At 41.5% G+C, this 16,399-nt stretch overlaps 2 protein-coding genes across 3 annotated transcripts in view; one reads left to right on the forward strand and one right to left on the reverse strand.

Annotated features, from left to right (window-relative positions):
- The window catches only part of LOC135485701 (tetratricopeptide repeat protein 8-like), a 59,607-nt gene extending 52,561 nt beyond the window's left edge, over positions 1 to 7,046 (reverse strand). The window contains exons 1-9 of the mRNA XM_064768093.1: positions 6,870 to 7,046; positions 6,026 to 6,207; positions 5,420 to 5,579; positions 4,130 to 4,264; positions 3,119 to 3,204; positions 2,201 to 2,399; positions 1,848 to 1,987; positions 541 to 712; positions 64 to 186 (exon numbers count right to left, since the gene is read on the reverse strand). Coding sequence (XP_064624163.1) covers positions 64 to 186; positions 541 to 712; positions 1,848 to 1,987; positions 2,201 to 2,399; positions 3,119 to 3,204; positions 4,130 to 4,264; positions 5,420 to 5,579; positions 6,026 to 6,207; positions 6,870 to 6,971 — 1,299 coding nt within the window. The 5' untranslated portion in view covers positions 6,972 to 7,046. The remainder of the gene's footprint in view (positions 1 to 63; positions 187 to 540; positions 713 to 1,847; positions 1,988 to 2,200; positions 2,400 to 3,118; positions 3,205 to 4,129; positions 4,265 to 5,419; positions 5,580 to 6,025; positions 6,208 to 6,869) is intronic.
- A 559-nt stretch (positions 7,047 to 7,605) lies between these two features.
- LOC135485689 (CCA tRNA nucleotidyltransferase 1, mitochondrial-like) lies at positions 7,606 to 16,278 on the forward strand. 2 transcript variants are annotated; one of them, XM_064768054.1, is made up of 8 exons: positions 7,606 to 7,816; positions 10,699 to 11,095; positions 11,425 to 11,554; positions 12,132 to 12,258; positions 13,595 to 13,680; positions 14,246 to 14,353; positions 14,573 to 14,685; positions 15,784 to 16,278. In XM_064768054.1, exons 2-8 carry the CDS (start codon positions 10,709 to 10,711, stop codon positions 16,180 to 16,182), a joined length of 1,350 nt encoding a protein of 449 aa, XP_064624124.1. In that variant the 5' UTR covers positions 7,606 to 7,816; positions 10,699 to 10,708; the 3' UTR covers positions 16,183 to 16,278. The 2 variants fall into 2 exon arrangements, with proteins under 2 accessions (XP_064624124.1, XP_064624125.1); XM_064768055.1 differs by having other exon boundaries at positions 7,606 to 7,782.
- Positions 16,279 to 16,399: the final 121 nt, after the last annotated feature.

A 16,399-nucleotide genomic window follows, 5' to 3' on the forward strand; every position in this document is an offset into this window, starting at 1 on the left:
AAATACATCTTGAGCTACCATCAACTGCAAAACAAACTGCAATAAAAACTCCATGAAGCTTACCATTTCCAACCTTCCTTTTTTCATCTCAAGGACGCCCAGATTGTTGTAGGCCTCTGCGTGATCATTGTTAGCAGACAGTGCCATCCTGAACGCTTGGTAGGCAAGATTCATGTCGCCCACACCCTGGAATATAGACAGGAAAAATCTCAATAAATTCTCCAGTAAAGCAGATTGGCAAATTTTGCACACATTTTATAGTGTTGTAAGCGATGTTGTAAGATATTTTAAAGACTGAGGCCATTCCAGCGCCGGCAAGCTCTGAGGTCGCATGTTTGATTACCGCTGCAGAAGCGTCAAGGTCCTAGGATAGAATGTCCATGGCACAATCTCCGAGGCAGTTTTTCAAAGGGGACATTTTCTACTTCTACACTGGTTCACTCGTGTGTTAGAAATGGTGACTCACTTTGACAGCGTGAGCAGAGACCTCGGCAACAATTCCATTACTTCACTTTAGACTTGGCCAGTGACTCAACTTACCAGAGCTACGTGTCCAATATTATACCAAACGTCTGCTGTCGTTTCATCTGTAGCCAAGGATAAAGCTCTCTCGAAGCACGTCAGGGTCATGTCGTATTGCTGGGCATAGAAACAACACAGGCCCAGGTTGTTGAAAAGTTGTGTGTTGTAGACACCCATTTGAAGCAGCCGCCTGAAGATGAAGACAAAATAAGGATTAGAGTGAGGCCACCAAGAGTGTCAAGGTCAAGGGTGTCAAGGTCAAGGCCAAGAGTGTCAAGGTCAAGGCCAAGAGTGTCAAGGTCAAGGCCAAGAGTGTCATGTGTTAAAGTCTTATCGTACTCCTCAGCTCAGAAACAACACAGGCCCAGGTTGTTGAAGAGTTGTGTGTTGTAGACACCCATTTGAAGCAGACGCCTGAAGATGAAGACAAAATAAGGATTTGAGTTTGAAGACTAAGGCAAAAACTCATTACTTCAAAGTACATGTAATGAGTTTTTGGTCAAGATTACATTGTACTGCTTGCCCTAGAAACAACAGAGACCTGGTGGCCCTCTCGTATGTGGTGCCAACATTTTATGTTAAGGGATTCCGTAACAGAGCAAAATTCCTCGGTACATTTTTTAAATACAGAATTTCTTTATCAATGGATTCGAACCCTTTCTTTGGAGACATATCTGTCCTGAATCCCAGGTTGAGAATTTCCACAATAAAGTCAGTCGTTCATTGTTATATGTGCTATCTAACCCACGAAAAAGAAATTTATATTGGCATGAAATTTTCACAGATGAATTAATGATACCTAAACTTTATAAATGCTGCTAAAAATTCCCTATGTCTACATCAATGATCAATGAGTGGTCTTGTAATATATTGGGTACCGGTACAATCAAGCATTGTGGTCCCATGGTAGCACATCTTGGGACGGAAGAAGAACCAAGGTCTGTGACGTAGCCCATAATCACATCCAGAACAGAGACCCAGATTGTGGAAAAGCAGGGTGTTGTTGACATGGATTTGAAGTAGATGTCAGAGATAAAGACAATGCTGGTAGTGGTATGCATGTATATGACTAGAACTTGACTCTTACCAATAGAACTTGAGAGCTATCTCTGGCTGGTCAGTATAAAAGTGATGTGTTCCTATACAGACAATAGCCTCCACGCTGTTACAGTGAAGGACACCTCTGTATAGAACTTGACTCTTACCTATAGAACTTGAGAGCTATCTCTGGCTGGTCAGTATAAAAGTGATTCGAGTTCCTATACAGGCTATAGCCTTCACACTGTTACAGTGAAGGACACTTCTGTATAGAACTTGACTCTTACCTATAGAACTTGAGAGCTATCTCTGGCTGGTCAGTATAAAAGTGATGTGTTCCTATACAGGCTATAGCCTCCACATGCATACTGTCATAGTGCAGTACATCCTTATAGAATTTGACAGCGTCCGTCATGTCATTCATACCCTAAAAAGAAATTTAAGACAAAAAAGATAAAAGACAAAAATATCAAGATTTATTTTAAAGACTGGTGATCAAGGGAAAGTCTTCTAGGATGTGTACTGGTATTTTATCAGAGAAACCACATTCGCAGATGGCAGAGTCACGCAGGAAAAGATGAACCTGCCTTATAACCATATAATACTGCAACATCAGTATAAATTTTCAGCAAGTACTTACCTCGTGTATTCTAGCAATGCCAGTCAGTAGGGCCGTCTCCCCAGGAAACTTCTCCAGCCCCTGAGTGTACACCTCAATAGCTGTCAGGGGCTGATCTAGGCGCACGTAAACTTTAGCCAGGTATAGGTACGTATCGACAATGTCCTGTTGTTTCAAACCTGATCTGAACTGCCGCTCTGCATCACGGTAGAGGCCAAGTCTGCAAGACAATATGTGCAACTTTAGATTTATTGTTTTTTTGGCGAAAAAAGACAAAGCTCTACGTTTTAAAACAACCCCCGAGTCGAAATTTTTCTTCGGGGGAGGGGGGGCAGCAGCATTTTAAAAAGCAACCCCTAAGTGGAAATCTTTCTACCTCGAGGAGGGGCTACGTCATGTCTATAAATCTAATATATAAACACAGTTCCTTCCTATACAATAGGAATCAATAAACCAATTGTGTAGGCCCGTCCCTCAAGCTTTAGTTCTGCATTTTCGACCTAATCGCAACCTTGATTTGACAACCAAGTAAGGTCAGTTCGGTATAAATTCCTTTAGTATGTGGCCTCATTGGTTTCCACAGAAAGGTTAGGATTAGGCTAGGGATAGGCAGATCGAAGTGACGCGCTGAGTGGAGCTGCTCCTTCCTCCTCTCTTTTTAAAATCCCACTTGCACGTTTTCTTTAGTAATGACTTTTATTCTATCATGTATTAATGTCTTATTGTTTTATTATAAATTGTAAAGCACTTAGAAGTTTTAACAACGTTAAGCGCTATAAAAATGTTTTTGATAATAATGATAATAGGCACAAACATGACAAAGCATTTTAAAACAGACACAAAAGTATAAAACCATATACAAGAATTTTTGATTTATTTGTTTACTATTAAAACGATGGACGAAGTATTTTGGATTTGAAGAATGGCATGATTTCCTACCTGTAGTAACATTTCCCCAGCTGTACTTTCCACCACCAGTCCTTGAACTGTGAGGCCTCGGTCGCCAAGGCGGCCAATTCCAGGGCCTGCAAGGAGGGAGACAAGACAAGTCAATATCATTTACTTGAAGATGTAAAATATATCAAAATATCCCGTGATGCTTAATGAAATACTTGTGATAGTTTCATGATGGCCATTGTTAAAGACTTTAAGGCCTACGCCGTTCACTAAAAATTTGAAATTTGTATAAATTGAATAGAAATTTTCAAATATCCTGAAAATGTACTAAATATAAATTTCAGCATGATCGTTCTGTAGAAAAATATCAAAATACTATGAATACCAAGTTTCAGAAAATTCATTTGCATAATATCTGCACAATATCGGCATTGTGTATAATTGCATTTCTATTTTCCTGGTCAACCATCAATTACGAACAGCGTTCTCCTTTAAAGCACAAAAATGGCACATGACACTGCACTGGTTGACAGCACCTGACAGGACAAGTGAGGACTCAATATAACTGCAATTTGAGGATTTGGCCAGTAAATGCCATAAACCTATCTCCTGGGAGTCAACAGCCCAGAAGCAGCAGACATCCCAAAAATGTGCTCAAACAAACAGCCCAGAAACAGCATATTCAAAAAGTGCTCAAACAAACAGCCCAGAAACAGCAGACATTCAAAAAAGTGCTCAAACAGCTCAGAAACAGCAGACATTTTAAAAAAGTGCTCAAACAAACAGCCCAGAAACAGCAGACATTCAAAAAAGTGCTCAAACAAACATCCCGGTTAACAGTACAGTGGCCTCTCCTGTATAGCCTCCTCTCTATTAAGGACACCCTCTCCATAAAGGACACCCACTCTATTAAGGACACTGCAGTTGAACAGAAAACTGGTCGTTTCCATTGCCTTTGACCTCTTTAATCAGGATAACTCTCAATTACGGACAGCATTTGTCAGTCCTAAGGGTGTCCTTAACAAAGAAGTTCCACAATATTGTTTGACTCACGTTCCTGACGTCATTTTCATGATGAAAGATGTACTCAAACAGAGCCTTGGCCAGGTTCTGGCGGGACGCGTACTTGGAGAAGTTCAGCCGAGACAGGTTGATGAAAGGTCCGTCTGGGTTAGACAACATGGATGCCTGCAAAAATTATACGAGTTTGAAATCAAATTGATCAGAAGTTTGAAGTCTGCAACAGAATTTTAACAATCTTGACCACCAACCTTGCATATACATGTAGGGCCCCTTCAACCTATTATCTGCTCCCAAATAATACACTTCCAATACACTATACTGATATGGTGATGATAGCCTTACATGCATCTCCTGCAGGACTGGTAAAACTGGTCCATAAACTGTAGAACACTTGACTTGTAGGCAAAACTTCTGGGACCTATAAGTTTTTATAAGGCCACATATTCGAGAGAAGATCATAACATGAAACTCTGTGAAATAATTTTTTGATTAAATGAATGATAAAGGAGATTTCACAGGTGACGCAGTTTCAGTCTAGCAGCAGACCGGCCAAAGTCTTCTGTGCATATCACTCTTCAAAAATCTGAATGTTATCTTCATTTGATTGGGTACTGTGCGCATGTTATTTAGGTTTGCCAGGCCATGAGTGCTACCTGTTTAAATAAGCTACCAAATCTAAGTACTTGGCAGTAAGCGAAAGCTGTCACTTTGTCAGAATCAACTTCAAGACAAATAATCAAATACAAAATCAGCTGCAAAGACATGTATAGGAATTCACTACTGGCTTCCTGAGCACAGTTAATATGCACCGCCACGCGAAGTCTAAGTTTGCTTGAAGTTGAACACGAGGGATGACGGAATGGTTATATACCCTACATTTAAAAGGAGTATAAGACCATGAGGTTCAGAGTGCATTTTAAGGGGTAACTCGTGTCAAATTTCACCACATAATGTTTTAGCTGTTTTTGACAAATGACTACCGGTACGTCACTTTCTCATAAATCGGGAAGGTTTTCGAATCGAAATGCACATTTTCTAGAAATTGATGGTTTAATCCCGCCCGGACGGCTCGCTTCGAGTTCGATGCCGTTGAAATTGCGCTACGCCGACGACGTTTTCGTTGATGACGTCACAACATGAACATTTTCGCGGTCGCGGTGGTTTACATTCAGCGATTTTATAATAAATCTAATCAAAAATGGAAAATTTGAGCTTTACATTTGTGATCAACAATTAAAAACGGACGTATTTCCGCAAAGTTGTAAATCACATCATAGTATCACTTTAACATAAAACGAGACAAATGATTGAGAGACTTACAGTTCCAAGTCTCACATGCCTCCCAGATGCACTGGTGACTGGTCTCGCTGTATGGGCAGTCCTTGGGGTCCGGATGGCCTGCTCCATGGTACCAGGTCTATTGGATTGTGTACCTGGCCGCACAAAGCCAGACAACGGACGTCCGGATTGAGATGTTGGTCTGCGGATAGAGAGAACAAAAACTAAACAAGGAGGGGGGAATGGGATAAAATGGTCATTCTCTCAGACAAATGTCATTATTTTTACTCTATTTTACATTATTTTTACTCTATTTTACCCTACTATAATCTGAATTTAGAAACCTGTAACTAGGCTAAGGATAATTAACAAAAAATATTAGATCCAACAATGCCATCTGAATATGCATGAGGTTTTAAACCACCTATTAATTAGGAGAAGCATCTTTGTAGAGCTGCATGTTTTTATTTGTGTGAAATCTCAGATGAGTGACATCAAGTGACAAGGTAATTAAGATCAGTAAACAATAAATATCTGATACAAGAGTAAGACTGGTTTTAAATATCATTTTCTCCTTAGAAAGATTTAGGCCTACCACACTTTCCGCAAAAGCTTTTCAAAGCCAACTCCTCAACAAACAATTCTCACCTGACCCCCTGACTTGGTCCACCTTGTCCAGTACCAGGTACCTTCAACGAGGTACCGGGCCGTGCCACCTGAGCTATTGAGTTGTCATCCATGGCCATCTCGGCTATACCCTCCTCATCCACATCGACCTCATCAACATAAACCTGTTCAGTCAGCGCCCGCGTTTTCAGGGCCCATGCAGCCTGGGAGAAAAGAACAAAAGAAATCACATATTTTCCAAGTCATGAAAACACTACCTCGAACTGGAGTGGTACATGTTGGCCTAAAATGTCAATTATGGTCTGTGCTGTCTGGTTCGATTCTGTCTATAGCTACGCCGATACCACCTAGGGTCGGGAAAACAAACTGGAGTATCTGGCAAAGGGTGTCTATTGGCATTGCATATGATTTTGACAGAGGACCATTACAATGTAGTTTTATTCAGTATGGTCGAAACTCGTATTCTTCACTTTAAAACTTTTTATCGTGGAAATGGCGACAGTACGATTGAGAAGTCTCACACATGACTCAGCAGAAGTAATCTATGCGCATACTTGCACACATCTACACAAGGCTGCTCTTCTTCGGCGAGTCCTGATAATTGTGATCACGAACCCAACCTATCTCAGTATCTGACCAAGACGACATCCAGTGTCACCATTGCATGGGCATGGGGGATCATGGGCAATGAATGGAATAGATATGATGAGCATATTCTAATATGAAAATGGACTACCAAAATCGTATAAAAAAGAATATTGAAGGAATTTGCACCATGGACAGTCACACTGATTGCATGTCTAATGAGGAGATAGAGTCAGAGTTGAGAGCCAGAGAGGGAGTCCGAAGATTTAAAAACTTTCACCTGGTCATAAGGGTTTTTTTCAAGCATTTGAGAACATAAATTGACACATTGTTCAACTTTGCGTCGTCTATAGAAGCTATATGCAAGAAATAACGGGTCCATATTGGGGACTTAACACGGATCTTCGAAAGAACTTCTTTGACAGAACTTTGTTGATTGTTTCCAGCTGAAAGTATTTTTGATGAGCCTCACTGCGCTTATTTCGAAATTTGTCTGCAAATTTTGAGAAGATCTGGGTGCGAGGTTTAAGTTATTACAATGCCCCTACGGGAAAATAAGGAACTAATTTTATCATACAGAGCTAGTATTATCAAAAAAAATTGGAAATGTTTATCGCCGTCGGTATAAATTCTATTTGTAACTCCAGATTCACCAATTGTTATGATAATTAAAGGCAACAAAGGAGTCTCATTAACATAGATGTGAATAATAATTGTCACAACATGACTGGATATATGAAATATAAATTTCTTTTTCGTGGGTTAGATGGCACATATAACAATGAACGACTGACTTTATTGTGGAAAGTCTCAACCTGGAATTCAGGACAGATCGGCAAATCTAAATGAATATAACATCGATTAAGTAGTTATTTAGGAAATAAAAGGTTTTGTGAGTCATGAGTATAATAAATTGACCATAGTTAACAATATTATACTAATTTACTTGGTTTAAATGAGTAGAAATGAAATAGAATTATAGTCTGTAGACTCGAATTTCAAGATGGCCGCGCCAAAATAAATTGCAAAAAATTGATGAGTTTTTGTGAAAGATTTCCGTGATTTCATCAGTGTTAGAAACTGTAACACCATTGTACATTTATCAAATTCAAGTAACCACTGTTACGAGTACGATATTTCTCGAATCGACCGGTGAATTGGTGAAATTGCTAAATCTTCTCATCCGACAATTGGTTTGTAGTAATGCTTCCGTAGTAATTGTCAATGGTGGGTGTCCGGGAATAGATTCCTTATGTCATCATCATCATCATCATCATCATCATCATCATCATCATCATCATCATCATCATTTCGCTTAGTAACCATGTCATGATTGTAGCGACTATTTGCGTGCGGGCGCCTTAACTTCGAACGAGACTTAGCAAGACCAAGGGAGACGTAGTGCCTTGATTGGTATCAGGCTGTTTCGCTGCATTGCCAGTTCGCTACCAGTCGTTTCGCTACATGTGGCGGTCGTTTCGTTACATGGTAGGTCGTTTCGCTACATGGGTGGAGTCGTTTCGCTACATGATGGGTACGGTCGTTTCGTTACATGGAGGACGTTTCGCTACATGGGTGGAGTCGTTTCGCGACATGGATGTAGGTCATTTCGCTACATCGTAGGTAGTTTCGCTACATGGGTGGAGTCATTATTTTTACTCTATTTTACCCTACTATAATTCCCGGTGGTGACTACAAATCTATTATAGCACAGTTTGCCGGTAAAAAAACTTATACGGTTTGATGGCGCGCAAGGGGTTCTTGTCGTCCTGGCCTGGGTTAGGCCACATAAAAAAAACGGCCAAGAACAATATGCTGACGACCTCTCGGCCTGGTCGGCACACCGATGTCAGCACGCTGCCCAAACGCTTATCCAAAAACAGAACGATGACATTGCTACATGGAGCGACAAGTGGCGAACAACATACAATGCCGACAAAACCCAGTTCGTCGCAATGTCGAAGAAAAAACTCTACTACCCCGCATTCATACATGTTAAGGGTCAACGAATTCACGCGTCATCATCCGCAAACAACCTTGGTGTCATCATTGACAATAAACTAACTATGTCCAAACATTTCAAAAAAGTTTTTGATCGCGTCAGCAAGCGTGTGTCGTTACTAAAAGCAGTCGCCGGTACTTTCGATCACCCCCGTGCTCCGCCTAGTGTCACCATTAGCATCTACAAAACAATGATTCGTCCAATCATGGAGTATGCTCCCTTGGCGCTGATGCTCCTAAACGATAAACAATTTGAGAAGTTGGACTCACTACGTACTCGCGCCTACAAGATTGCATACGGCATTCCAAAATCGATGAACGGTAATCATATAAAGGACTCCATGCAATGTGAATCACCAAAATCGCGCATAGAAACTCTAGCCAAAAAGTACATTGACAGCGATAAGCGCGCCCCGAGTACTAGAACTCTCATTGACTCAACGAAGAACAAAATGCCGCTCAGGATGTTACATCCTCTGTACTCCACCCCCATCGGTAGGACCTTACGTCTATGAACACTGAACTCTAAGCCAGGGCTACGACCCAGGCTCCCACTAGTAGACTTTGATATTTCGAGCATCGTACCGTCACAACCTCAGCACCGCCGAGTATCATGCAACTATTCATGATATTGTAACTGTCTGATTTGTACATTAGTGTATATAAGTTGATTACTCTCTTTTATGCTGTATTTAATGATATATTTGTGCTAATGATCAAGTATTCAAGGACAGTAGTCCTGTTAATCTGCCAACATAATCATGTACGCATATTGATCAAACACCTCGTGTAACAGTTGTATCGTGTCGACGCCTGAAGACAATGTAAATTGAAAAGGGTCTAGCAATAAATACTTTAACAACAACATCATTCCGCATATTGTCAGCATCATCGAATTGACATAGTCTGTAGTGGAGCCCAAGAGAAAGCATGCCGAAACGAAATTCCTATCCCTGTGGAGATTGCAAGCGACAATGCATCACGGACGTGATTTTTTGCGAGGGATGCTCGTTGTGGTTCCACGCTAAGTGCCAAGGGCTTCCGGGACCTATCTTCGAAGAGTTAGGTAAGTTGCCACTAGAGTACTGGTGTACGAGGTGCGTTACGTTGACCTCGGACCCAAACGCGTATAATTTCGGCGCATCTCTTCAGAGATTTTTTATTGGCATCACCCCTGACCTCCTGAGGGCAGCAGCAAGACGTGAGCAAATTCTCCTGCGCCGAAATGTCGGCCCGATTGCCGTACCGCCCCAAGGCTTTACTGCTATGTACCAAGAAAACGTACACGCTATCGACACAAACGCACAGCGTATCTTGGAGAAGAGTGGGGGAGTGCGAAACAGGCTACCTGTCAGCATTCCTGGGAGCTCCCCCGACCTAAAGGGGGGCTCACTAAGTCCTCGACTTTACATATTAATTAAAACCGCCAGTATTACTTTTGTAAATAAGTGTGGAGGACTTTGAATTGGTAGACATTTGTTACGTTTTTATTTCGTTACCCTATAACAAACTTTTTTTGGAACGAACAGAACATTTCCGAGTTTTTGTTTCAAACTTTTGTCATGCACCCGCACACTTAGCCCGTTCAAACTGCATGCGGCAAAAATCAAATTTGGTTACTACGCCGTGAATAATAATGATGATGATGATGATGATGATTACCCGAAGACGAATCTGTAATTGTAATATACTCGAGCATTTTTTCCCTAAATTCACAACAGATATTTAGCCCGGAGTTTAGCACAAACTTGAAAAAATTATGACTCCACCCATGTAGCGAAACTACCTACGATGTAGCGAAATGACCTACATCCATGTCGCGAAACGACTCCACCCATGAAGCGAAACGTCCTCCATGTAACGAAACGATCGTACCCATCATGTAGCGAAACGACTCCACCCATGTAGCGAAACGACCTACCATGTAACGAAACGACCGCCACATGTAGCGAAACGACTGGTAGCGAACTGGCAATGTAGCGAAACGACAGTAAACCCCTTGATTGAGGGAGGGAGGGATCTCCTTCTCAGTGTAAATGAGTGTTTATTCAACCTCCTCTTGAGTCTTGAAGGAATCAAGCTGAGAATTGACCTTTCTGCTTTGACAGTTGCAAGTTAATGGTTGGCCCGCTGCTTCATCAACTCTTCCGCAACTGGAGGCAGATCGGGAAGAGTGGGTGTATATCGTGCCGAAATTACTCATTCGATAAAAAGAAGGTCCTCGGGAAGTTGAAAACCATGAAGTTGAATACGCCAGAGTTCCGGTCTCTCTTCACGCCGGAATTGAAGCAGCTGACCGAGCTGTTCAAGCAGTATAACTATGAGCTACGCATTGCCGGGGGAGCTGTAAGAGATTTATTGTCGGGGAAGCCTCCGAATGATATCGACTTTGCCACGACGGCCACACCCGACCAAATGATGGCAATGTTCAATAGTGAGGGTATCAGGATGATCAATGCTAAAGGAGAAAAACATGGAACAATAACTGCTAGAATAAACGACAAGGTAATTTCTACAGAGTGGCTCAATAAAAATGTTACACTTACAAAATGGTTAACATCTTTTATTATTTTGGCATTTACCCTGAAACATTATATATGTACTTGAAGAGCAAGCTCTCTTGATTAAGTTGACGCCAGCAGAATCATAATCCTTCCATGGTTGACTGCGCAGGACAGATTTTATTGACTCATGTGAAATCTCACTTGTGCGAACTAGGTCAGTGGAAACTATTACATGTGCGTAACATTGGTTATTATTATAAAGATGCTGATGATTACATTAGGCAGTGATCAGTGTTTCCTCGGAAATGGTAATGTTTTTCTGCATTACAGGAGAACTTTGAAGTGACTACGCTCCGTATCGATGTCGAAACAGATGGCAGACACGCTGAAGTTGAGTATACACGAGACTGGCAGCTGGATGCGAACCGAAGGGATCTGACTTTTAATTCAATGTTTCTCGGTAAATATTCATCTCTCTTTCAAGTCTCATTCACATTTCAGGTATTAATGTGAAGTGAAAATCATGCAGGTGTCCCTTAGCTTGAATCGTACAGTCAATAATCTTTACTCTGTCTGACTCGAGCATAGGTCAGCCAGAATACGACTCCACTTTTGTCTGTCTTTGACCACTCTCTTACGCGTAGCATGGTAATTTCATTTTGACCTCCAGTGATTTTGCCTTGGCTTCTATCGACTTTTTCAAAGTTGTTTGTTACCTGTCTTTGTTTTTACCTGTTTGACATGATCACTGATGTCACACCTGTTGCTTGTGGCGTTGTTGTGTCAATGGGTCTATGTGGCCTCGAGAAAAATAGCCCAACTTCATGGACTTAATTCATGAGCAAAAAGGATGCAAATGTTGGCCCTTTGTTTCATCATGGTTCAGTGGCTAACAAACATTATTAAAAACTAACGCTCATATTCTAGCCACAGCCACAGCCACCTAGTGAGATGCCAATAGGCTATTGTTTCCTTCCTTTGTATTACCAGAGAAATATACCGGGTACATAAATTCCCTGATTTTGCGATCTTTGCAGGGTTTGATGGGACTGTTTATGATTACTTCAATGGTCGGGAAGATCTGGAGAAGAGGTTGGTCAGATTTGTGGGGGATGCTGATGCCAGGATAAAAGAGGACTACCTCAGGATTCTAAGATATTTCAGGTGAGGCATTATAATTGTGCATTCTAACAGGCCCTGGTCACTGGATGGTTGTAATGGAAAATAAGTTACGCCTTGTTTTGAATACAGCAGTCCTGTCACAACCAGGGACCGCTAGGTTTAAATTTTATGGCATATGTTCACTTTGAGCCCTTTTTGAGTAGAAATCGATACCTCGCTGTAGGTTTTTTGTTGTCCATGAAGACCGCTCAGGTAGACGTCACACTGCATTCAAAACCCTCGGTTGGCGCCCCAGGTTTTGTTCTGGATTTTGGTTCAACCGTGCTGTCTTGATTACCAAGACAACCAAGGAAGACCAGCTTGGGGAAGAATTCCTTAATTCTAAAGCTATGCCCGCTTGGCAAATAAAGTGACCAAAAACATTGTTTACCGTCAATTTGTCTGTCGTGGGCGGGCGACCAAAACCAATGGTTACCTTCTTATTCCTTACTCCCCGCTCCGACTGCTCGCTTTGGATCTTGGGAAAATCCATTTACCTTACTGTCCTCACCACACCCAGGTGTTACTGGGGACCAGTCTAACTGGGGAGGTATCCTGCGATGGACTAGCATCCCATCCAGGGGGAGTTAATTCTCCTAAAGTCGTTTAGCACTATTGAAACTGGGATAAGCTCCAGCCTGATGAGCCAGTAATTGGCTCGGGCCTATTGGCCCAGCAGACTTTACCTCCTAATTTTTTACGTGACCACATTGTTTTGTCTGTGGCGTGTGGGAGCCCTGAGATCATTTGACAACATTCTGAAAACAATGTTTTCTTTTTCATCATCATTTTGACCTTCGTAAGCATGTTGCTTTTAAAGAGGATATGGAGTCGTACAACTTAAGGGTGTCACTCAAATTGAACCCTGTTGCTAGCATCACGACCATTTGTCAAAATAAATCCATGGCATAGCATGGTTTCTCACAAGATAAAGCCATGATTTCTTTTTTCTTAGCCTTGTCTGATGTGCACTCGCCTGACTAGGTACATATCCCCTTTAATAGGAGTTCAAAAATGTGACCCGTCACAGCAAAACCAGGCGCATGTCACACAGAAGATGAGCCTAAATGACACCAGGAGATATTGGAAGAAATTGATGTGCTCATATTTCACAAAAGGCAGACAACAGAGAAATGAACAAACAGTCCGTCTCAACCTGCCAAGCTCAGAGCGACATGCGACTGGTTTTGCTGTGACGGGTCACAAATGGTGCGGTGAGACCAGCACAACGAACAAGTCCATGAGGTGATGTCACCACACAACATAAACGTGATTTAGAACACATAGAAATTGTTCAAATCGGCACAAATTGTCAATCACCTGTACTTTTATATTTTAGGTTTTACGGCAGAATCGCCGTAGATGGTAACAAACATGAACCTAAGACGCTGCAAGCAATAAGGGAAAATGCAGAAGGACTAAAAGGTATCTTCATAACATCTTGATGGTACACTAGAACCTCTCTATTAAGGACACCCTCGGGACTGTGCTGTTCTCAATAGAGAGGTGTCCTGATGAGAGAGGTCAGATTGAATGGAATAATCTCTTTTGGACCAAAACTGGTGTCCTTAATAGAGAGGTTGTCCTAAATAGAGAGGTTGTCCTAAATAGAGAGGCGTCTGCTAAGGGAGGTTCCTCTGTATTAGTGCTTGGCGCCAATGACGTCATCAATGGCACATCCACACTTTTGTTCAAGTCAATTTTCTTGAAATCAAGTCGAATTTTCAAGCGTTAGGTAGCCTGGAGTTAATTTCTCACACAGGCACAGTGATTGGTCCACCTAGTCGTGTCTTCAAGTGGTCATAGAGATGCTATTTCAAGTTCAGATGAGACGAACTGGCCTGCCTGAAGCAGTCTGAGGGTGGATCCAAGACTCCGAAAAAGAGGTCGAACGCTCTCATTCAGAATAACGTGGTCAATTTCACAATTTTTTCTAAATTCCATGTCAATTCAATAGATTTTATTTTCTGATTTTACCCCAACTTTTCAGGCACCTCCGGTGAAAGGATCTGGATGGAACTGAAGAAGATCATCACTGGCAACCATTCGCCAAGTATCATGAGGGTCATGACAGAATTACAACTACTCAAATATTTCGGTAAATTATGAGAGTAGGTCTTCAGTTGGCCGGGCTCCTTGCATTTCTTTTACCAGCTAATGGTTGTTTTGTCACATTGGCACATGTACTACCAATTGAACCCCCTAGCTCTTGCCTATAGCTCTCCTTTAAGGTTATTCACTTCTAATTTCAATGTGATCTGTTGATTTGTCTTATGAGCTTTCTCTGTTTTTTCGGTATTTTGTCTAATTCTTTCAGGTCTTCCCTCTAATCCTAATATTGATGAACTCGAGATTGTCTGGAAACGATCACGACAAATGGAGCCAGCCCCTATGACTTTGATATCCGCTCTCTTGGCTGAAGTAAAAGAGGTGACTATAATGTTAATCATTCAGTATCAACAGGCGATGGGCAAAATCCATAAAGGGGATTCAATTTTGAATTTGTGACAACATTTATGGGGGGGGGGGCAGAGTTAAAATGTTCTTTCGTAAGGTGCTTACTTCACGTAAAAAGTTCCCGCCAAATAGATACTCCAAAACTAGACATATTGACCTTATGTCAGCTGCATAATTTAGTTCATGAGTTGTCTCCCAGGTGGCAGGACTGAAGGCAGCAGGTTCAGCCACTTGGGAGTCAGCAGATGAACTAAAATTTACTGCTCATATCTTTGAATATTCTCATGATAAAAAGATATCCGGTTAACATTGGTATCCCAATGACACCAAGGGCTAATGCTCCCAGTAGGGTCAATCATATCTGACTGATTTTGAAGGAGGGATCAGATCAAAATGGTGCTCCTGGCCCTCCAGGGGTTGAAGGAGGGATCAGATCAAAATGGTGCTCCTGCCCCTCCAGGGGTTGGCACAGGGCTATCTACCCTGCCACGGAAAAAAACAACATACCAGTTGGCAGTGCTCTATTGATGGCCTGTGTGTTACTAGGCATCAACAAGGCATTAAAGGGTAACTCGTGTCAAATTTCACCATATAATGTTTTAGTTGTTTTTGACAAATGACTACGTCACTTTCTCATAAATCGGTAAGGTTTTCGAATCGAAATGCACATTTTCTAGAAATTGATGGTATAATCCCGCCCGGACGGCTCGCTTTGATGCCGTTTTCGTTGATGACGTCACAACATGAACATTTTCGCGGTCGCGGTGGTTTACATTCAGCGATTTTATAATAAATCTAATCAAAAATGGAAAATTTGAGCTTTACATTTGTGATCAACAATTAAAAACGGAATTATTTCCGCAAAGTTGCAAATCACATCATAGTATCACTTTAAAGAAGTACATGTAAATATGTTGGTCTATTGTTGATAACATTAGCAAGACTTTATAAAGAATGAGGAGTCTTTGTTATTGCATAGCTACTGTATTATCTCTCCTCCCTCAATGGTTTGAGCTGTTGAGGATAGTTCTCGTTATTGAAAAACAGTATTCTAACTGTTGTTTTTTTCAGGTGTATACACTCCAAGAGCGGATAAAAATGTCAACAGTGGAATTGCAGACGGGCATTTTCATCGTACGTTACAGGAACGAAGGTGATAGTAGCGACTTGTTAAACTATTCCCAGGAATTGATGATTGACACGATGGGCAAAGAACCCAAGGTCAAGGACAGAGTAACTGAACTCTTGAAATACAAGGGACAATTGGATGTGCTAGAAAAATTCTGTGAGTGGTCCCCGCCAAAGTTTCCTATTGGAGGGAAGCATTTAGTTGAACGAGGAATCAAAGGGGGACCAAAGTTTGCAAAGATTTTGCAGGAATTGCGTATGATTTGGAAACGTAGTGGCTACAAGATGAGTGAATCAGAACTCGTGGATAAGATTGATGAAGTAAGAGAGCGGATTAAATGAGGGGTTGTCTGGGGGTGTTCAGAAGTCTAGCGAACATTGAGATAATCTGGATACCTTTAGCTAACAATGAGATATTCTGGATACCTTTAGCTAACATTGAGATATTCTGGATACCTTTAGCTAACATTGAGATATTCTGGATACCTTTAGCTAACATTGAGATCTTCTGGATACCTTTAGCTAACATTGAGATCTTCTGGACACCTTTAGCTAACAT

The sequence above is a fragment of the Lineus longissimus genome, chromosome 3 (genome assembly GCF_910592395.1).
Source record: "Lineus longissimus chromosome 3, tnLinLong1.2, whole genome shotgun sequence".
Lineage (NCBI taxonomy): Eukaryota > Metazoa > Nemertea > Pilidiophora > Heteronemertea > Lineidae > Lineus > Lineus longissimus.